Source organism: Coprinopsis cinerea (assembly GCF_000182895.1).
Source record: "Coprinopsis cinerea okayama7#130 chromosome 2 map unlocalized cont3.2, whole genome shotgun sequence".
Lineage (NCBI taxonomy): Eukaryota > Fungi > Basidiomycota > Agaricomycetes > Agaricales > Psathyrellaceae > Coprinopsis > Coprinopsis cinerea.
In genome coordinates, this window is record NW_003307543.1 from 3,421,940 (window position 1) to 3,442,476 (window position 20,537).

At 52.0% G+C, this 20,537-nt stretch overlaps 9 protein-coding genes and 1 non-coding gene across 10 annotated transcripts; 8 read left to right on the forward strand and 2 right to left on the reverse strand.

The window, feature by feature from the left end:
- Positions 1-34: 34 nt before the first annotated feature.
- Positions 35-3,112, forward strand: CC1G_04835 (carnitine acetyl transferase; the record flags this gene model as incomplete). The annotated part of the gene is made up of 14 exons (XM_001840939.2): positions 35-447; positions 501-518; positions 575-640; positions 691-871; positions 928-994; positions 1,048-1,157; positions 1,221-1,472; positions 1,525-1,972; positions 2,023-2,126; positions 2,185-2,294; positions 2,351-2,611; positions 2,667-2,887; positions 2,945-3,019; positions 3,084-3,112. 14 exons carry the CDS (start codon positions 35-37, stop codon positions 3,110-3,112), a joined length of 2,355 nt encoding a protein of 784 aa, XP_001840991.2.
- Positions 3,113-3,919: 807 nt separating this feature from the next.
- Positions 3,920-4,231, forward strand: CC1G_04836 (hypothetical protein; the record flags this gene model as incomplete). Its single annotated transcript, XM_001840940.1, has 1 exon — positions 3,920-4,231. One exon carries the CDS (start codon positions 3,920-3,922, stop codon positions 4,229-4,231), a length of 312 nt encoding a protein of 103 aa, XP_001840992.1.
- Positions 4,232-4,710: 479 nt separating this feature from the next.
- On the forward strand, positions 4,711-4,812 carry CC1G_20036. The gene has a single exon. It is a non-coding gene; the product is annotated as a tRNA-Ser (tRNA).
- A 497-nt stretch (positions 4,813-5,309) lies between these two features.
- Positions 5,310-5,921, forward strand: CC1G_04837 (hypothetical protein; the record flags this gene model as incomplete). Its single annotated transcript, XM_001840941.1, has 1 exon — positions 5,310-5,921. One exon carries the CDS (start codon positions 5,310-5,312, stop codon positions 5,919-5,921), a length of 612 nt encoding a protein of 203 aa, XP_001840993.1.
- A 255-nt stretch (positions 5,922-6,176) lies between these two features.
- CC1G_04838 (hypothetical protein) lies at positions 6,177-7,096 on the reverse strand (the record flags this gene model as incomplete). The annotated part of the gene is made up of 4 exons (XM_001840942.2): positions 6,177-6,371; positions 6,560-6,642; positions 6,700-6,898; positions 7,088-7,096. 4 exons carry the CDS (start codon positions 7,094-7,096, stop codon positions 6,177-6,179), a joined length of 486 nt encoding a protein of 161 aa, XP_001840994.2.
- Positions 7,097-8,408: 1,312 nt separating this feature from the next.
- Positions 8,409-11,151, forward strand: CC1G_04840 (GRC3; the record flags this gene model as incomplete). The annotated part of the gene is made up of 4 exons (XM_001840944.2): positions 8,409-9,497; positions 9,546-9,834; positions 9,887-10,815; positions 10,858-11,151. 4 exons carry the CDS (start codon positions 8,409-8,411, stop codon positions 11,149-11,151), a joined length of 2,601 nt encoding a protein of 866 aa, XP_001840996.2.
- Positions 11,152-11,801: 650 nt separating this feature from the next.
- On the forward strand, positions 11,802-12,692 carry CC1G_04841 (hypothetical protein; the record flags this gene model as incomplete). Its single annotated transcript, XM_001840945.1, has 1 exon — positions 11,802-12,692. One exon carries the CDS (start codon positions 11,802-11,804, stop codon positions 12,690-12,692), a length of 891 nt encoding a protein of 296 aa, XP_001840997.1.
- A 195-nt stretch (positions 12,693-12,887) lies between these two features.
- Positions 12,888-14,843, reverse strand: CC1G_04842 (hypothetical protein; the record flags this gene model as incomplete). The annotated part of the gene is made up of 7 exons (XM_001840946.2): positions 12,888-13,154; positions 13,217-13,283; positions 13,978-14,388; positions 14,447-14,550; positions 14,607-14,621; positions 14,690-14,767; positions 14,820-14,843. The coding sequence occupies 7 exons, from the start codon at positions 14,841-14,843 to the stop codon at positions 12,888-12,890; spliced, it is 966 nt and encodes a 321-aa protein (XP_001840998.2).
- A 1,165-nt stretch (positions 14,844-16,008) lies between these two features.
- Positions 16,009-16,641, forward strand: CC1G_04843 (hypothetical protein). The gene is made up of 3 exons (XM_001840947.2): positions 16,009-16,353; positions 16,417-16,454; positions 16,513-16,641. The coding sequence occupies exons 1-3, from the start codon at positions 16,088-16,090 to the stop codon at positions 16,557-16,559; spliced, it is 351 nt and encodes a 116-aa protein (XP_001840999.1). The 5' UTR covers positions 16,009-16,087; the 3' UTR covers positions 16,560-16,641.
- Positions 16,642-18,248: 1,607 nt separating this feature from the next.
- CC1G_04844 (5'-nucleotidase) lies at positions 18,249-20,292 on the forward strand (the record flags this gene model as incomplete). Its single annotated transcript, XM_001840948.1, has 4 exons — positions 18,249-18,556; positions 18,607-18,659; positions 18,708-18,805; positions 18,856-20,292. 4 exons carry the CDS (start codon positions 18,249-18,251, stop codon positions 20,290-20,292), a joined length of 1,896 nt encoding a protein of 631 aa, XP_001841000.1.
- Positions 20,293-20,537: the final 245 nt, after the last annotated feature.

A 20,537-nucleotide genomic window follows, 5' to 3' on the forward strand; every position in this document is an offset into this window, starting at 1 on the left:
GCTCGACTACTTATTTCTGGCCCATGATGTCTCCATGCTGAACTCCACCTTCCTCACCTCCCTGGCTCGCGTCTTCTCTCCGTCTTCTTCCTCGCCAACTTCTTCTTCTTCGACTGTACCTCCATCTCAATCCCAACCACAACCAATCACCAGTCAGACGACCGAAACAGCTATGCCAGGGCTGGTTATCAACGGGACTGCCCCGTCAACCTCAACCGCAATGGTCAAGGATAAACCTGCCGGGAAAACCTTCGCCTACCAGGATCGGCTCCCCAAGTTACCGATCCCACCTCTCGAGGATACCTGTAAGAGATACCTACGGGCGCTCGTCGCTTTGCAAGATCCGGAGGAGCACGAAGCCACCAAGACTGCTGTGAAGGACTTCCTGGAGAACGAAGGACCCGTCATCCAACAGAAGCTGATAGACTGGGCCAAAACCAAGGATAGGTGCGTCGTACTTCTTCTTCGCCGTGACCCGCAGGGCTAATTTCCCTCGATAGTTATATTGAAGAGTTCTGGTGAGGCTTCTTCGGCGGCTATGGCCAAATGCGGGTCGCTGACGCTCCGTTCTCAGGTATGAATCATACCTCTCACACAGCGACCCGGTAGTGTTGGCCCTCAACCCCTTCTTCGTCCTCGAGTAAGTTGGTGCCTTGTTGGTTCTGACGCATAGCTCAATTGCGTTTTCAGAAATGACCCAACGCCTGATCGTGGTGCCCAACTTCCTCGGGCAGCGTCACTCATCATCTCCTCTCTCGGTTTCATCCACGACCTGCGGGCAGGTCTCCTCGAACCTGACATGATTCGATCTACACCCCTCGACATGGATCAGTACACAAGGCTGTTTGGAGCAGCACGAATTCCTACTAGCGTGAGCATGCTCCCCGAGTTCCGTTATCACCGTCCATTCGCTTACCATTCGTTCAGCGTGGTTGCAAGATGGATGTTCATCCCGAATCGAGACACATTGTCGTACTTCGGCGAGGCCAATTCTGTGCGTTGGCATTTTCATTCTTGGGGAGCACTCGACTAACCAATTCTTCGAAGACTGGTTCGATGTCATCGACGAGGACAATCGACCACTCCTCACCGAACGGGAAATTCTCCGCAACCTGCAAGCCATCGTCTCGGATGCAGATAAGATTGATCCTTGCCAAGTAGGTATCCGTGGTTCTTATTCTTTCGAGCAACCCTCCTGATTTCTGTTGTAACCTGGTGAGGTTGCCCGGAACTCCATCGGTGTTCTGACGACGGAAAACCGCAAGACATGGTCCACTCTCCGGGAAATGCTCATCGCCGACCGCAACAACCAGGCATGCTTGGAAGTAGTCGACGATGCTCTCTTCATCGTTTGCTTGGACGACACGGCTCCCGAAAACCTCGCTGATCTCTGCAGCAACTTCCTCTGTGGCACTTACAGGTTGGAGGGTGGTGAGCAGGTTGGTACATGCACGAACCGTTGGTACGATAAGGTAAGGTCTACGTTCTGTTTGATCGGGGTTCGTATTCAACAGGTTTCCAAAGCTCCAAATCATCGTCTGTGCGGATGGAGCGGCTGGTATCAACTTCGAGCACACAGGCGTGGACGGTCACACTGTGCTTCGATTCGCAGCTGACGTCTTCACCGAGGGTCTCATGCTGCTCGCACGATCCATCAACCCTTCTGCGCCTACGATGTTCCATGCCAAACTCTCACCATACGCCAAGTCGTACAAACCCCCACGCGGTGACTCTCCCGTGAGCCCTAGGGAGTCCATCGATACCACCCCGAAGAAGCTTGAGTGGAAGCTCTCACGGGAGCTCCGTGCTGGAGTTCGATTTGCTGAGACTAGGCTCAGCGATTTGATCTGCCAGAACGACTGCCAGGCTTTGGAATTCAAGGGCTATGGCAAGAATTTTATCACGAGCCATGGCTTCAGTCCCGATGCTTTTGTCCAGATGGCGTTCCAAGCTGCCTACTTTGGCTTATATGGTGAGTCTGCTCCGCGCTATTCTACTTTGCCGATGTCTAAACACATGCAGGTCGGATCGAATGTGTTTATGAGCCTGCCATGACCAAGGCCTTCTTGCATGGTCGCACTGAAGCCATTCGTTCTGTGCAGCCCGAGAGCGTAGCGTTCACTAAGGTGAGTTTCCGCTGCATTTCATGCAAAGAAGGTGCACTGACGTACATTTACGTTGCAGACCTTCTATTCCGACGCTACCCCTCATGAGAAGGTCAACGCCCTCCGAAAGGCTTGTGAGAGACACTCCAAGCTGACCAAGGAGTGCGCTCAGGGTCTCGGTCAGGATCGGTAAGAACTCATTCGATTCGTTCACCAAGCGACATCCTCTAACCATGTTGCCACAGCCACCTCTACGCCTTGTACTGCCTCCTACAACGGGAATTGCAAGGTAACATCAATCCATCTCCCGACGATCCTGCACCAAAACCTGCTGCAGCCAGCAAGATGCCCGCTATCTTCACCGACCCCGGCTGGCCCCAGCTCTGCACCTCAATCCTCTCGACGTCCAACTGCGGCAACCCAGCCCTAAGGCTGTTTGGCTTTGGCCCCGTTGCTGCTGAAGGCTATGGTCTTGGGTACATCATCAAGGAGGATGGTATCTCGATGTACGTATTCTATTCATATCCTGATCTCGATTGTTTGTTGACGACATCCATCTAGCTGCGCATCCTCGAAGCACCTACAGACCCGGCGATACCTGGATACCCTCAAGAACTATCTCCTTGAGATCCAGCGGATGTTGGTCCAACTCCACCGCGCTGCCAATGCACGCCCAGCTCCCTTCGTCGACCACTTGGGTGTTCTGCGTGATGGCAAGACTGGTCGACCCATCAATGGTGCTACCTCGGATTCGTCTGATGAAGAGGAGATCGTCCCCATGCGTGAGTTTCCCTGGCTATGTTGATATCGGGATTGTGTTCTCATTTTAGATTCTGCAGCCGGTTATTCATTCTTCGATAGTGGAAGCGTCGAACTTCTTGGAAGGAAGAAGAAATCTCCATTCTGTGATATCGGTATGCTCTCACCGCCCTACTATCACCGTGGAGGCCGCTTGCTCATCCGATCTCTGCTTTACAGGCAAGGTCATCCCTTTGGCCGAGTATTAACCATCTCAGCTTTCGATATCGTTTGGCTTTGTGATTTGACTTGTTCACGATGTATCATCACGGGTTTGTCGGATTCAAGGTTACATGCTTTCAGCGCTATCCAATTCCACCATTGTATTTTTATGTCCGCATTCTTCTTGTATGTACTGATATCCCATTTGTATACTTATGTTGAATTCGAATACCTTGACATTTAACCTGACCGATGGTGGATTGATGAGGCAACCTGTTGAAACCGTGACGTGCTTGCAGAAATAGCCACTTGCCAATCGAGTAATTGAGGGCTTCCCCACCGCCCGATTCCTCGGATAGCAACAGCGCCCATTCGACGCCCACTCACCACAACCCCACTGCATTTGAGAATTGTGGAGCTCGCCAACTCTTGACTTCCACTCCGTAATTTCTGCTAGTACTAACTCTCGCAGAGGGGTTAGGAGTGAGTCTAAGCGGGACGGAGTGATAAGCGCCCAAGCCGCGAGACTGGCGTCCAGGCCAGAATTTTCCTGTATTAGCTCAATCCACTACCAGGAAACTGGAAGGAGCCCACTCTTCCCTACTTAGACTAGTGGGCTTCACGGCGCGGTAGATTATATATATATAGAGAGAGATCTGTTGACACGATGCTCTCACTTCATCATGATGCTGATGGCGCCCTATACAAGGTAGTAGACCAGTCTAAGCTCCGGTGCATAGCCAACGAATCTCTGTAAGATATATAACGACTGTGACACTTACACACACCTCAACCAAGCGATATCGTTCTACCCTACCTACCCAACCCACCCGCACCCAAAACAAAGCCGCACCATGCGTTTCTCCTTCACTCTTTTCTCTCTTCTCGCCGGGTTGGCGCTCGTCTCCGCGCAGGGATTCGGGGATGATTTAACCGACATCGAGGCCCGCGATTTCGACGAAGGCCTTGCTGAAGCTCGCGAGTACTACGACTTCGACCTTGAAAGCAGAGACTTTGAAGACTTGGATGCCAGAGATTTCGAAGATTTGGACGCCAGGGATCTTGAGGAGTTCCTCGAAGCCCGAGATTATGAAGACATCCTAGAAAGCAGGGGCTTCGACGACTTCGATTTGGATGCCCGCGATTACGAGGACTTGGATGCTTGATCTATGTACGTGGCATCGAACTTACCGAGGGTTGTTGTTGTTGTTGTTGTTGTTGACTTACCATTCGGTACAGTTTATCCGTCTGGACCGGAAAGTCTTGATGGACACCGCCCATTCTTCCTGGATACTGTAGCTAGTTGTACTCTCCCCTGTAATCTCTCTGCCAGTCGAATGCTTCATCCCAAGTCTGTCTAAAGTCATGGAGTGTATACCGACGCCATGCCGGATAATCCCAAGAGAACCAGGTCTGACTGTCAAACTGTTCTACGTTACTGCGCACTTTCAATTGATGCAGGGTCTTAAATACACCATACTGCAGACTCAATCGTTCAATGTCAAGGAGATACTAGAAGTGCCGAGAACCATGCGTTTGTGGCTTCCCCTCCTGAGTCTGCTGATCCGTCAGTGGAAGCGCCCGAGCGCCTAAATAAAACGTGCCTCTATGTACATATAAACATTTAAATGGCCTTCGTCTGCAGGTCACTTTGCCGGAGTGGTTAACGGGATCGCCTGCTATTGGCCTTCGGGCCAGGCAAAGCGGTTGGTCTTTGACCGCGAGTGTTCGAATCGCTCAGGTGACGCTTTTTTGGTCCAAGATCTTTTTGTTCGATTCAGCTGAAGCAGCGAAAGCTCGGCGTGGCCCCTTCCTTCCATACCCAGTCTCTACATACAGGGATAACGGTAAAGAGGGAATCATGAATGTAAATCTTTGCGCATCACCCCGGCCATACATTTCATCGAAGGGGCGGACACGATGTCTTTGGCGGTAGTAACGATGATGGCTCTTTGACGACCAAGTCAGGACCAAGCTCCTGAATGGGGTGGTCAAATCAAAGTGCCACACACTGGCAGTGCATATTTCAGTGCAGGGCGCTTGGCCCTTGACCTATTTGAACAAAGGACAAAAGTAGAAAGGAGTCAAAGCGTGGCTGTCGCCACTGAACTTTGCCTCCGAGTCTGCAGAGCTTTGGTCAGACACATATAAAGGGTCGCTGCCATGAAAAGAGCCTCAGTCTGCTCGCTCCCATTTTTCCGACCAATTGGCAAGCTCTGGAATCCTTCGCAACCCACATACACAATGGGAAGGCATAATTTTAACAAAGCCCGGATCTCCTCCCTTGCGCCATTCATGGCGGTTTCACTTGAAGTTCCTCGAAGGCTACCGGTCATCTTCAGCAACGATATTGAAGCGGACCCAGGCATTGAGTATTCTCTGATTCTACCACGCAACGACCGGTCAACAGGCGAGATCACGGGTAATAGCAATTCCTTCGATGTCTTGATGCTATCCAAAGAGGGGGAGTACCATGGGCCCTTTGTCGTTGATCTGATTCATCCTGGCTGGCTTGAATTGTATCTCTCGGAGGAGTCTTGCGCTGGTCCCGATTTCCCCACCTACCCGCAGTACACATTTCACGTCGATATTTTCGGCGAAATAGAGCAAGTCGTTGTACGCAGTCCTGCCGCCTCTGGAAGACCCGTAACTCGAGAATGGATCGTCCGCGAGATGGCTAAAAGAGTCGTGTCTTCGTACACCCGGCTTGGGAAACGAAAGAATAACTCGGATTACCTCAAACACGTTTTGGAGAAGTATTTTATCGACCGCATTCGACTGCTTGCGATCACATACAACTTCGAGTTAAACATCCTGGTTCCAATTCTTGGATACAAGCCAGAGGATCCCTGGTAGTACTGTTCAGTGTTTCCGCACCTTTCTTGAACCAACAATGAAATCCATTTAAAATAGTTCTAGATAACCGAACGATCCGTTTGAGCGATATCCCATCGAGCGCATCCAATTCCTCACCAATTGCGCACATAGCTTCTAGTAATCAAAGCCCTCGCTCCTATTCTTGGTTGCATGATCCCGCCACAATCACTCTATTATGATTACACTTGAATATCTACGATAACAGCAATTAACAATAGTGTCCCTGGTATTCTTTCAGAAAGTTTCACTGAATTCTTCTCGTCCTAGCCGAATGAACTCGATGTACACAAACGTAACGATGATAAGGTCTGTGATGTGTTCGCCAATAGGAAATATCTCCAACGAGGTTGAGCATGCGTCCCTCGTTAGCCCGTAGTGGTCTTGATGATATTTTGCAACAATTGTTTTCGACCCGTCGTTCAACCAAAGCTGTTTCACGAGCAGCTCATACCGTAAGCACCGAGAACTACAGCATAAGGACTGGAGGGCCTTACCCTAGATTTGAATGGCCCCAGCTCCCACCGGTACTCTGTACCGTCGGGCCCTTGGAATATTCTATCCCGGCCGTAGCACCCTAAACCTCTTTTCCGAAATATATCCCCTGCTGCCCTGCATACGTCCCCCAACGTGATCTTTGATGACCTCAAGACATGGAATTCGATCTCGCCCAGCCTTGTAAGCTGTTCTTCCTCTCCAAATTCTGTAACAGGATTCCCAAAATCAATGGGCGAGCTCCACCTTGGCATGTCGTACTTACCTTTGTTAGAGATTGCCTTTTCGATTACAGCCTTTCGCGGCCTCCAGATATCGGAAGACGTTTGTATTCTGTAGATTACTTGTCCATCCGGGGTGGAGTAGCTCGCGTTCCAGGGAATGATGTGAGACAGGATGTAGATCGCCATCCCAGCGAGAGAAGTCTGAGGGTCACCGACACGAGGAGGAATGGTAGGTGTGGGCTGTGTACCGGCCGTGAATAATCTCCTAACCTTAAAACCAACACGAGGCTGTGATACTGCTGTAGGCGCCCATAACAGTACAGAATGATTGATGGTGTTCGTTGGGCGGTGTGCAACACGCTTGATTTCGGGAACAAAGGCTCGGAAGGTTGATAAAGATCGTCCTTGAATCCCCTTCGACGCAGTTACCTTCTCCATCGGGGTTGAAAGTACAAGAATGGTGGCTATATCGTAACGCTTCTATGCGGAATCCAACCGGAATGATGATCCTGGCTTTGTACAACGTATAAGTATCTAACGGAGGACCATGTGATAGCCCAAGATCAAGTGGGCGCATATTGATATGGCGAGTGCTATGGAGGTAAGGCTCAGATCAACGGTAGGTTAGATACGGGTACTGAAGGAATGGGGTTCTGTCGGCCACTCGGTCTACTGAGTACCAAGAGAAGGGCATGCCTGGCCGACCTGTTAGGTATGTGGACGTGGTCAAGAGGCTTTGCGTATTTGTTGAGTGGTTGACGGGTTTTCGTGATTGCAGAGCCTTGGTTGAGTTCACTCGAAGGCTTGTCCAAAGTCCTCGAGCGAAGTAACTGGGTTGAGGCCCCGCGAAGCACTCGTCCCCGTGACGAGCGATGTTTGTCGAAGGTGATGCTTGACAAAAGATTCGAAAACGAAAATGAACTAGTACTCTTCTTTGACAATTGTGCAGCTGTCCCTGAAATGGAACCTGTGTTTAGACGAGCCAAGCTGCTGAATGCGCAGAATTGGAACTTTGGCATTCTGTGAACACTTAAATTTGAAGCTTCAAGTAAAGCGCAGGTCTGCCTCGACCAACTTGGTACAAGCCGATGAGATGTCAAGCACTTCCGCATCCCGATCACTTGTTATGCATTGTTTGCTCCTGGCTCGAGCGATGGTATAAGAAGAAGAGGAATTGGGGATATCCACGTCCTTTCCTTCCTTCTTCCCTTTCTCTTCGTCGCACCGGTCAGAACTAAACGTCCTGTACCCGCGCAAGGTGGGCCCGCACTCTCTTGGGACCGTCAATCGAGGGTCGACAGCAGACTCGGGCATTTGTCGCAGTATGGGCCTATAGATAATATCTATTGGCAACTAAGGTAAAGATATAATCGATAATCCCATAGTCGGTGTCAGTGGGATTGTACGTAGACGTAGGTTTCTTACAGATGTCCAAACCGCTAGTGCTGACCTAATATACCAAGAATTAACATTCCCTCAGACTACATGCGCGTATATGGAATTCAGGTTAACTCCTATAGAGCCTGAGGCCCTACTTCTTTATGAAAATGACGTTTGGAGAGACAGCCGTCTCGTTCTGTCCCCTCCAGGCTGCCATAACGCGACGCATCGATGCCCAATGCCCCTATCACGCGTCTTGATCGCGACACGTGATCGCAAGTTTTCGTCCCCGCGTGCCAAGCCAATGCGATTGGTGCAACCATGATGCCCTCCTCTCTCTCGTTTTCTCTAACTGCGGCTATTGGTCGATATGATCAGTGCTGTAGCAGCCAGAAGGGCTGCCGCCGCTGCAAAGTCAACTTCTGCAGAGGCTAGCTCGAGCGCATCTCCAGCACCGGAGCCTCAAAATCGAGAAACCTCGAAACCAACTTCGAAGCGCAAGTCACCTTCGTCCGATCCGGCGTCTTCGAGCAACAAAAAGGCGAAAACGAAGAGTTCGAGCAGTACCAAACCGAGGTCCAAGCCTGGCTCCAGACGAGGCAGTTCCAAACAGAATAAACCAAATTCGAAACGGTCCCGCCAACCGGAGCGCTACTTTTCGATTAGCGATGCTCAGAAGACGGAGGGAGACTCGTTCGGACGCCAGGAGGATGTCATCGAACTTGATTCTAGCTCGGAGGAAGATGATGAGGACGACGACCTTGAATTGGACGACGACGACGGGGTCACCTTGATCCAACCCACTCGCACTCGCTCTGCGAAGGACGAAGAAGACGCTGGTTCTTCAAGTGAGGAAGAAGAGGGAGGAATGGACCTGGATATCATCCAAATGAACCGATTCAGTCTTTTGTCCCGGCCTCCAGCGACAGCTCCACCCTCAGAGCCTTCGACGCTTTCTACATTCCGCCCTGTCCTCGACAAGAATATCTTCCAAATCTCGCCAGAAGACTTCAACCTCCCTTCGTCCTCGAACTCTCTCGCGACTTCACTTGTCGTCCTCTCGCCGCACGAGACGCTTTGCCTTCTCGGCACCTGCTCCCTCACCGTCCTGCACGGATCCATCTCGATTCTCGGAACCACCATCCATTCCTCACCTCGGAAAACGCACAAAATCTATTCCCCGAGCTCGTCGCCGCTCCCTGTCATTCGCTGTTCGTTCGAGGGAAAGGGGAGGACATCCGGGTTGGATAACCTCCCGCCGCGGGTTCGCGAGTTGCTGGAAAGTGACGGCGAAGCTGAAGGCGTGGGGGCGATTCTCGTGTTCCAGCACCTCCCGTCTGCCGTGGAACGCTTGGGAGTTGTGTGTAGGTCGTTCGAAGGCGTCTTCGAGCCTTCTAAATGGCAGAAACAGATGCAGGAGGAAGGTGTTGGAGACTTGGGTATTCCCGGTGTTCACATCGTACGTTCCTTCTGCCTGTGCATATTTGAAGTTCTAATACATCTGCAGGTGTACCGACAAACTCGAGATATTACCCCGTTCGTCCTCCCCGCATCATGGTCAGATGCCCTCGACAAGGCTCTGAAGAATTCACACCAAAGCGCTTCATCTGGCGACGCACCCGTCTACGTCGTCAAAGGCCCTCGAAACACAGGCAAATCGACATTAGCACGGACACTTCTTAATCGACTATTGGGCATCTACGAAAAAGTAGCGTTCTTGGACTGTGATCTTGGTCAGACGGAGTTTACCCCTCCTGGGATGGTCAGTTTGAGTGTAGTTGGGAATGAAGTCTTCGGTGCGTGTCCATTTCCTCGTTATTCTCGCCCATAGCTGAATGACTTCATTAGGCCCACCGTTTACACATCTCTCCGTCCCATACGCCGCCCACTTTGTTGGATCCACAACGCCCCGGTCCTCGCCCGATTTTTATCTCGAAGCCGTCGAAGCACTCCTCGACAAGTACAAATCGGAGGTCGAGAGGGGCAGCGGCTCCCTCGATTCTGATGAAGAGGACGATGAAGCCATGGATCAGGACGAAAACAATACCTCCGCGCCCCGGAAAAAAATCGACCACATCGTGCCCCTCATCGTCAACACCATGGGCTGGACCAAAGGTCTCGGAGGAGACTTGACGAGGCGTATTGAAGAAGTCTCTCATCCGTCCGTCGTTTTCAGTTTCGAAGCTACCGGAAATCCCGAGGATCGCGAGAGCAGCGATCGAGAAGGCGGGGTGGGCGCATTCGGAAACGCCAATGATTTTGGAGGAGGATCAGGGATGGGGATGCTAGTTGGACCCAGCCAGAATGGCGTACAGAGGGAGGTGTACCATCTCCAACCACCTCTGAATCTTGAAGACGATAGCGGATCGAGGAACCGGCAATCTCAGCGCTTCACGGCGGCAGACCATCGAACGTTAACCCTGCTTTCGTATTTCTACGGCGTCTTTCCCGAAACGAAGTCGAAGTTCGATACCCGAATCTCGCATTGGTCGATTTCAGCTCCTCTCCTCGCCATCCCGCCGTACGAAGTGGACGTTTCGGTTGCGTTGGATAGAGTCGTCCTCGCTGGAGCTGGGTATGAGGATGTAGTACCCAGCGAGATTGGCAGGGCGGTGAATGGGGCGGTTGTGGCCCTTATCAGAGTTGGTGGACCCGACGGCGGGAACGACGAACGCGTAACCGACAAACAGGGTGAAGGGCCGCCTCTTGGGATACCTTACATCCAGGGATCCGCGCCCCCATCGCCATACACCTCTACTTGCGTGGGCTTGGCCCTTGTGCGTGGTGTTGCTCCTCACCTCGTCGATCCGCAATCACAGCACGGAAGCGACAACCAGACACCACTCCTCCAAGTCCTCACACCGGTTCCTACATCGTACCTCCCTGCAGCTAGGACGTGGGTGAAAGGCGAGTTGGAGATGCCCGTATGGGGACTGTTGGACTGGCGCGCATGGGGCTCGCATTCGTCAGCGGATAATGGTGTTGTGGTGGACCCGTCTGGAAAGTCGCAGGTGCCGTATTTGCAGTGGGGACGGGGTGATGTGAGTGGGACTGTTATTGGTGGGGAGAAGAGGAGGGTGAGGAGGAATTTGATGCGGAGAGGGCAGATGTAGGTTGGGGTTTTTGGGAGGGGGTACGACCGCCGAGGGGTTGGTTGGCCCGGGGGGAGGGGATGTAAAAAGGGCCTTTGAGCCCATGTATAGTGTGTTTCTGGGAGAGCTTAATCCATGTCCCGTGACGTTATTGAGCACCGTGACTAACACTGCCAGCCAATCTTCCATTTCTGTCCATCGCTACGGTAAGGCGTGGGTCTGCATAGCTCAATCCTTGGATGTAAAAAGGAGATTGTTATTGTTATTGAACGGGGCGCGTCAAGTTCTGACCTTGTGCGTGTTTCCTTCTGTGTGCGCTGTTGTGCTTATTTTGTTTCGCTGATGCGCTGCCTGTTGGGTCCGAGCGTCGATACCGAAGGGATGAAAGGCCATCTCTTCTGCTAGCAACAGGGGGAGCTTCAACGTACTGGCAATTATCTCCGTATTGGCCGGTAACCTGGGGGATGATGGGCCAGGTATGGGGTATGGCCATTTGAGCTCGCCATCTCGATCGTTGGCTGTCTGGTGGTCATTGTCGAGAGATGGAAGGGCCATAGGTGCCAGCGCCAGTATAAAAAGCAGCGGGCGTCAATGTGAACCCCTCCATACTCGTCCACTGCATTCTACTCTCAACAGTAACTTCTCTCAACAGTCATCAACAGTCACTGATAATGGTGTCAGCTTCAACCCAACGCATCGTCTTGCCGTCCATGGTGACGCCAGATCTCCCCGAGAATTTCATGCTCGATCCAACCTTCACTCTACCGTCCATGGTACCGCCAGATCGGCCAGATCGTCTCGAAAGGTTCATGCGCAACCTGCCCTTCCCTCTAACGTCCATGGTGACACCAGATCCCATGTTGACGCCAGAGCGCACCGAGAACTTCATGTTCAACCCACCCTTCACTCTACTCTTTCTCCCTCGCCCATTCTCCGCTTCAGGTATCCGTGTCCTCCCCACAAACATCATCACCGCCTGCCCCGACTACCCGAGGCACCTAACACACGATTTGGACTATACATTCTTGTACCCGCGGATGGAAGCGACGTACAACCGAAGCCAGTTCCTTGTCTCATCGCGCTGGCCTGCGCTCTACCTGAAGGACATGGCGAGTTCTGCGGCGTGGTGCGAGGCTCATGTACCCTCCGGCAAGGAACCCGCGTTCAATGTGAACAACCCACCCAGAGATCGGGCGATCCATGTCGTTAAAGACGAGTTCTTAACCTCCGAACCCAGGCTTTCGGCTTTCTTTATGCAAGATACGGACGGAAACGTTCATACAAGGGGGTACATGGCTCATGTGATTGCAAAGTCGATTTACGATGAGTTCAAGGCTTGGGTGCATATGCAGAAGCACGTGCCGGGAATGGAGGTGGTTAGGCCGCCATGTTTGAATGCGGATGTGGGGGAAGAGTTTTATAATCCCGATGGGTTTAGGTTTATGGGGTTTTTGGCGTACATAGTGAACTTGGAGCTGGGGGAGATTGTGTATATACCCCTGTTGGGGTATACACCTGCTCCTGTGGATCGGCGGCTGGTTGAACGGTTGACGGCTGTTTGAGTTTTTTCCCCTCGTCGAAGGACAGAAGCTCGAGAATGCTGTGGATTTTTATTTGTTGTACAAGGTACTACATATGCGGTTTATACCCCTATCAATACAGACTACTTTCTATGGATCAGAAAGAAGCTTTACAGTCCCAGGTCATTAGCTATGTTTCGGAGGGAAGTTCCAACCTCGTTGAATTGATACATTTATCTAACCAATCGCTGCAGTGGTTTGCGCACTATCTCTATCCTCTCTCAACTTGGCGATATACACAAAGGTGGTGACGATCCAGTCGACCATGCGTGCACTCTTTCTCGTACGTTCGCCCTCGTCCGGAGGCGGCAACTGCGATTCTGGAGGAAATTCAAACCGAGAGTCGTAGATCTCGAGGGAAGCTGGACGAGCGTCTTTGATGATCCCGTAGTGCTTGAGGTGGTACTTGGCGATGAGGGTCTTGGATTTGTCGTTGAGGTAGAGCTGTGCGGCGAAAGGTAGTTGGGTAAGGAAGCGGAATTGGTGTCGTAGGAGTCCCCACTGACCTCCGGCTTGGAATCTCCCAACACCCAGCGGTACTCCCTCCCGTCTGGGCCTGTGCATACTCGATCCCTGCGCTCAGGGTAAGTTCCATTGCGGGTCAGGGAACGATGTGGACTCGCCTTGCGACACGCGACCAATTGATCTTCCCCTTTCGAAAGATCTCGTCCACAGTGGATACTTCGTCTCCCAACGTTATAATCGAAGGCTTCATCACCCGAAAGTCGATGTGCGCAATTTGAGTGAACTGGTCTTTCATGCTTTCGTCTTGTATCACGAGCTTAGGCGAGTGTCCTCGAGGAAACAACCTGGCAAATAAGTACCTTCGTTGGGAATGATCTTATATATTGTCGAGCTGCGGTGAAAGAGCTTCAAGGTAAAGTTTGATTCCACTTTGTAGATGACTTGGCCGTCTTCCGTGCAATAGTTGGTGTTCCATGGTGTTGAAGTGGAGAGCACGAACTTGAGGGGCAAGGGTTCTGGCGACTGCCCAGTGGGTAACTGCTGAGCAGACATGATTAGGGGACGGAAATGCAGTCCGCAGTCCAGTCCATCAATGCTTTATACACGAGGCTGTTTCGACTTCATGCCGATCAAGTGAAAAGGTGTGGTTGGGCGCTTGTTCCTCAAGGCTGTGGACTGTGGTACTTCCACCCTATTTCGTGCGGGGTGTTGGAAGGCAAAAGCCACATATTTTGCAATGAAGATAACGACGACGACAGGGCTGACCTAGTACTAAAACCCCGGAAAAGCTGGCAGTCCAAACCCTCCGAATATTGAAATGCCCGCCATAATGAATGCAGAAATTTGAGTCGCCCTCCATGTCATCGACGTATTCCGAACTTTGTCGACTTCGCGATGGAAGTCTTCTTCCCGTTTCCTCTGGCCCGTGAGGACGTCGTAGTACAGCGGTCGGGTGAACGGTCGGCTGGCGAAGGCGGCACCGCCGGGACCTGCCCGATTGCCATGTAGGTCGTAGTCCGGTTGTGGTTTCTTGAAGCCGCCTGTCGAGCGGGCGTGGTGGGTGTAGGTACCCTTGGCGGTTCGGGTCGAGTAAGTGTACTCCCAGGCGTGTGTGGCCCGTGGTGTTCGTGGTGGAGGAGCATGAGGCGAGTATGGGGTGTGCCCTTGGTTCAAGGGTGGACCACGCGACATCAAGCTGCGGTCATACGCTCTCCTATAATGAAGCAGGTCTTGTTTCAGCCAGGTTCCCTGCAGGTAGATAAGAAGCTAACCTGTCTCTATCGTTGATTAAAACCTGGTAGGCTTCATTGATCTTACTGAAGGCCTCCCGGGACTTGGGATCCTTAGAAAGATCCGGGTGGTGTTGTTTACTCAACTATAGACAGGACCTGGTCAGTCGCGCCTTTATTTTGTGTCAGATATGATACTTACCCTATAGAAATGCGACTAGGTAATCCAAACAACCGCTCCATGTCAGCCTAACCGAACGACAATAATAACGGGAAGGTAGATACCTTTATCTGTGCCTTCGAGGCATCTTGAGGAAGACCGAGTGTTTGGTAGTGCGTTAGCCGTTTGGCTGTTGTAGAGAACTGGCGCTTGTTAGGACAGCTGCGAGGAAGAATCCTCGATGCCCTTGCGAACGGCATCGGAGACGATGATGGACATGTCGAAACCGATGACGGCTACAACCGCGCCGCAATTTCCCAGACAGTCACATGCTACCTGTATCACGTGATATGGGCGCTAAGAGTCATGAGCGGGGGGCACCGAACTTGGTCCAGAGAACGGATACTTAGCTCTTGCGAATCACATTCTAACTGCTACATGGTCTGGTTCTCCTTAAGATACCGCCTGACAAACCCCTGTTGACTTCTGTATAGCGTCTTATAGAGTTCATTTTTGGGGCTCAGTTCGCTTGGTGTCGTGCTCAACACGGACTTGCATTACATTATTTTAAATAGCGTATCCATCGGCAATACCCTTGATGATGCCCAGTCACCTTTGGATACATAGCGTGAATGTAGATGTCATCTACACAAAACCAATACACTATTTAAAAGCTGTGACTCAGTGCTTTCGACGAGAAATGCTCGCTTTTGGATGACTTCTCGTTTTTGGTTCAGTCACAGACTCGGGCATGCAAACAACTGGACTCAGACTCCAGAGAGGCCGAGCGAGCGAGCGCTTCTGCCAGGCGGCTGCAAGTAAACGGCAAACCCTTGATAGGAGGAGAGCTATTTTGGGGGGAAGGAAGCGAACATTGAATTTGATTTCCACTGCGTCGCTACACATCTTACGGCAATTTGCGAGAGATCACTGTCACTGTCACCAGCACTCCTTGGCGTGTCCCTCAGCTGAGCCTACGTGCACTTGTTGTCTCGAGCAGAAAACGAATTCGCATCTGAGCTCCCGTCGAGGTAATACATGTGTGAGCCGGTCGGCCTTACACGTGCACTCCATCCACCCTTCCCAGATTTCTGGGGCCAGCAACGAGGCAGCTGATGGTATCTCCACTTAATAAGTTGACCATACCGAAACGGAGCTGTTGTGGGCGTCTAATGGCTCTAAACCAAATCCGGAAGCGAGTTATCGCGCAACCGACGTCAGTAGCTTCGGCGTGCCGCCAGCCTTTGCTTCGATTAGTATACAGGTCCTTATACAGACATCCTCATTTTCAGGGTTGCATACTGGGCACCACGATGCAAGCCAATTCATTTCGTGAACTTCCGTGAGTTGAATTGGCCACGTCGATGACCTATCCGAAAATCGGACAGCTTTCTGTGTATAAAAGGGGTTTCAATTCGACCTAGGATCCTCAGACTCCCAGTCACTCACTCACCACCACTCGAGCTAACAACTCCACCACACTCTTTCACCCAACCAACCACACTCTTTTACTCTCTCTCAACATGCGTGTCTCTGCTCTCTTCGTCTCTGCCGCCCTCTTCGCTGGCGCCCTCGCTGCTCCCATGCCCGGCGGCACCGAATACGAGTTCGAGCAATGCAACGGTGGTGAAATCCAATGCTGCAACAGCACCAAGAGTGTGCAGTCCCTCGAGTGGACCACCAAGAGCCTCCTCGGCCTCTTGGGCATTGATCTCAAGCAGATCACTGGTCTCGTCGGTACCGAGTGCACCAGCCTCAACGTCCTCGGCATCGGTGGTGGTTCCAAGTGGTATGTGTTTGCGCGTCGTTATTCTCTATCGGAACCCCGTTGACGCGCCGTTCTTTTCTACAGCACCCAGCAGAAGGTCTGCTGCAACAACAACAGCTTCAGTGAGTATCCACAGTCTCGGCCGTATGCCTTTCGTCAGTCTCTGACCAATTCTTTCAGACGGTGTCATCGCCCTCGGCTGCAGCCCCATCAACATCGGCCTCTAATTACCCACATTCCCTACTATAATTCATTCCATAATCGCCTAGTAGACAGACATCGCAATACACGCGTCTTGCATGCCGAACACACTCGTTTGATCATGAATTGAGATTGTGAACTTGTAATTGCGTCCTGGGAGTGGTCTCCGTTATGGCCAGGCTTGTGCACTCCAGGACCAGAAACCTTCGGGATAGTACAACACACCTCCAGACCCTACAGCGGAGGCCCCGGGGACTTGAGAGTCCGTTACTGAGTAGTAGACTTATGCTCGCGTCTTAGGTCCCTTGACCCTGTTGATGCCGGCGATACCGACATCCCGAAGTTTATCCTATGAGTATGGTAGATCGTATGTTAATGGCAAGGCAAAGGGTTCCTGAGAAATCGTGCGTCGATGAGCGTGGGGTAGGGGATACCCTACTCAGTCAGTTTGGACAGCAGAGTGCCCTGGACCCGATGCCACCTTGATACTCTCCGTTCTGGCGCACGATCTCGGTCTATCTAACCCCGCATCGATACTATGAGTGTATCCCAGTCAGTCCAATTTGAATCGGAGGCAGATTCCCGTACGGTGACCTGACAGGCGATGGGTATGATCCTACATTAGCCTACGCGGTATACAGCCGTACAAAGAACCGTTAAGGCCCCCCGAATGGTGACCACCGTCCAACAGAAGTCGAGTGATTCCATATTTGGGTCAGCGGCTGCCCGTTTGAGTCAACCACGGAGTTCGCAGCCATGTGCCTTATGATCGGCGAGGGAAGGCAAACGCAACCAAATTCAAGAAGCTCCTATAAAGCTTCGATTCTTTCATTTACTCTTTTACTTTCATTCTCTCAACCCCCACTCTGTCCGCCGTCTTTTTCCACTCGAAATCTGCTTGCCTGGGGTTGACCTGGGCACAATTTCCTCAGGGGTGTCCGGGTGTGAATTGGGGATTAGAAGCGACGGAGAAGCGCCCAGGCTCACTCGCAGAGCTGTGATACATGGCAGTCGATACAATGCTGACCCATTGGCTATCGTCCCTTGCCATCATGCCCTGAGGGGCTAAAGCGCCCCCATCCAAGAGACCATCGCGTTCGTTGGTGGCCCGTGCGTCATATCGATGCTGTGTGGGAGTTTGATGAAGTCGGAATCACACGTTCCATGAGCCATGGGCGCTCTTGGGTTTATCTTTCCACATGCGCCATCGTTGAGACCGCACGTCCCTTCAAATTGGTCGCAGTTGCTTTGGATACGCCTCTACTATTCGAACGTGTTCGCATTGGGATGAATTGTCAGGTGTGTGCGCTTGCAGATCTTCTCTGCTCAATTGACAAAGATCTAGTTCAGCTTGAGGTGTGAACGACAGATGGATTGGCAAGGTTCTCATGGTGAGGTACGCCGTGAACTCTGGGCCGCCAAATAGCCGCGTTTCGAGGAACTCTGACGGCTCCAAGACCTGTAACATGTGCTTCGGACTTACATCGAAGGCAACCTGCCAAACCGGCACCAGGGGATCGCATGCATTGGAGCCAGGGGTAGGAAGATTTGAAGAAGCTTGATCATCCATCACATTTCCGGGATGGAGCAGTTCACATACTTAACCAGCCGCGCTAAATCTACGCCATCTTTCCTTGTTCACCTTCCCCTCGGACACTTGTCCATCTCGGTCCAGCCTTTGGCACCCCCTTCCGCTCATTTGACTTTCCTCCACAATGCGGCCATTTGGACAGTTATCCTCTCTCCTCTTGCTTTTGAGTCTCCATTCCAACTTGGAGCTCGTTGGCGCTGAACCGCAAGTCGGAGTCGATCGTCTTATTTCCCGCCACTACTATGAAGAACCGCCCGCGCCATCGTTCCTCAGACGCGCCTTCGATGCCTTCGCCGAGCGTATTCTAGTAAAGCGTGGTTCTGGCTTCGCCAACGGTGGGGACGAGAGTAATGCGGGGAAAGATAGTCAAGGGAGGCTGAAGACGAGAACCAACTACGAGCTTACCTTCTATCATCTCAACGATGTACATGCGTACGTCCTCTTCTGCGTTTCATGCCATCACGTATTGAAACCTTCTTTAGCCATCTTGATGAATTCCGTCCCAGCGGCTCCGCCTGCACGGATCCATCACGAGGTCAGTTAGTCGCATTCTCGGTAGTGATGGTCTACTTACGTTCCACAGAGTGTGTTGGTGGTTACCCGCGAGTTAAGGCGCTTTTGGATAAGCAGAGACCTACGAAGAGAAACAGCCTTCTGCTCAATGCAGGTGATGAGTTCCAGGTCGGTTTTCATCTCCCACAAGTAGGCGACTGCTAACGCTGGGTAATTAGGGTACCCTGTTCTACACACTCTACAAGGGCACCGCGATCTCTTCCATCCTCAATCAACTCGGTTTTGACGCTTTCGTACTTGGAAACCACGAATTCGACGATGGGGATGACCTTCTCGCTGACTTTTGTCGCAATCTTACCTTCCCCACCATCGCCTCCAACATCAGAACCACCAATCGAGACCTAGCCAGGCAACTGGTTCCCTACAAAGTATGGGACAAGCACCAGCTCGCTGTCATCGGTCTCACGACAGAGGCGACCAAGACGATCTCAAGGCCAGGCGAAGGCACCACCTTCGAAGACCCCATCGAAGCTGCCAAGCGTACCGTTACTTTCATCAAGCGCTACCACCGGAACGTAAAGCGCATCGTCGCTTTGACACATATTGGCTACGAGAGAGATATCGAACTCGCTAAGCAGACCACCGGTATCAGCTTGATCGTTGGCGGCCACTCCCATACCCTCCTCGGCGATATGCCCAACGCCCTCGGTCCTTACCCAACCATCGTCGACAATGCGGCAGGCGAGGAGGTATTTGTTGTCACCAGCTTCCGATGGGGCGAGTACCTCGGTTACATCGACGTCGAGTATGACCAGCGTGGGCGTATCGTCCGTTACGAGGGGGCTCCTATCCACTTGACCAACACCGATAATTCGACCAAAGCTGAGGATCCCAAGTTGAAAGCCGAGGTACAAAGATGGGCAGACGGCTTCGCGCCTTTCGGTAGGACTGTCGTGGGCTTCACGGAACTCCCACTCGACCAGACAACATGCCAATTCGGCGAATGTACCTTGGGTGATCTCATCGGAGACGCACTAGCAGCGATGTCACCAAGCAACACGACCAGCCCTATCGGAAACCATACCACCCCTCCGTCTGACACCACGTTCGCCGGCGGCATTATGAATGCTGGTGGCATCAGGGCGTCGATTGACGGCCCCGGTAATGTCACCCTTCAACAGGTCCTCGAAACCTTCCCCTTCGGTAACTCCGTCGTCGAGCTTACTTTTACCGGACGTGAGCTCTGGCGTATCTTCGAAGGCATCGTATCCCGACAGAACCTGGACAACGATCAACCTGTCACTTCCTTCGTTCAAGTCTCATCGTCAATTCGTTTCTCCGCTGACGTTTCGAGACCGGTGGGTGAGAGGCTCTTGTCCCTCTCAGTTGCCAACGGGGATGTCATCGACGGTGAAAGCGGCGAGAACAGCGAGAAGCGATACGTTGTCGCTACCATCGACTATTTGGCAACTGGCGGCGACAACTTCTGGCCAGCGAAGGGCAGCGGGGAGTTTGCGACCCTCGACACGATCGATGCTGTGTTCATCGAGTACTTCAGGAGTCTTGGTAGAGATACCGAGGACGGTATTGGGCGAGTTAGGGTCGAGCTCGATGGAAGGATCACGGTTAGTGGTCTGCCTGCAATTCTCCCATGAGGAAAGGATATACTTGCATTGCCTGTAACGTGAGTGTATTCGTTCTCATCCAAGTCCTTCCATTGGCGAACGGAATGTCTTCAGATACTTAAAGTAGTATTTATTTTCCTGGATAGAACTTATTGCTGTTTTCATATTACCTTGCACTCTGATGTCTCACGCGCGCGCGAGCAATCTTCCGCGCCCAATCTTCCGAGGCTTATATCTCAGCAACCACTGCACGTATTGCTATGATTTATGGCTTG

What these genes read in the sequence shown, in the direction of transcription:
- CC1G_04843 (XM_001840947.2), top strand. Translation starts at nt 16,088, where the DNA reads ATGCGTGTCTCTGCTCTCTTCGTCTCTGCCGCCCTCTTCGCTGGCGCC. An exon ending in ATCGGTGGTGGTTCCAAGTG is followed by an intron (nt 16,354 to 16,416) that starts GTATGTGTTTGC and finishes TCTTTTCTACAG; the next exon opens with CACCCAGCAGAAGGTCTGCT. An exon ending in CTGCAACAACAACAGCTTCA is followed by an intron (nt 16,455 to 16,512) that starts GTGAGTATCCAC and finishes CAATTCTTTCAG; the next exon opens with ACGGTGTCATCGCCCTCGGC.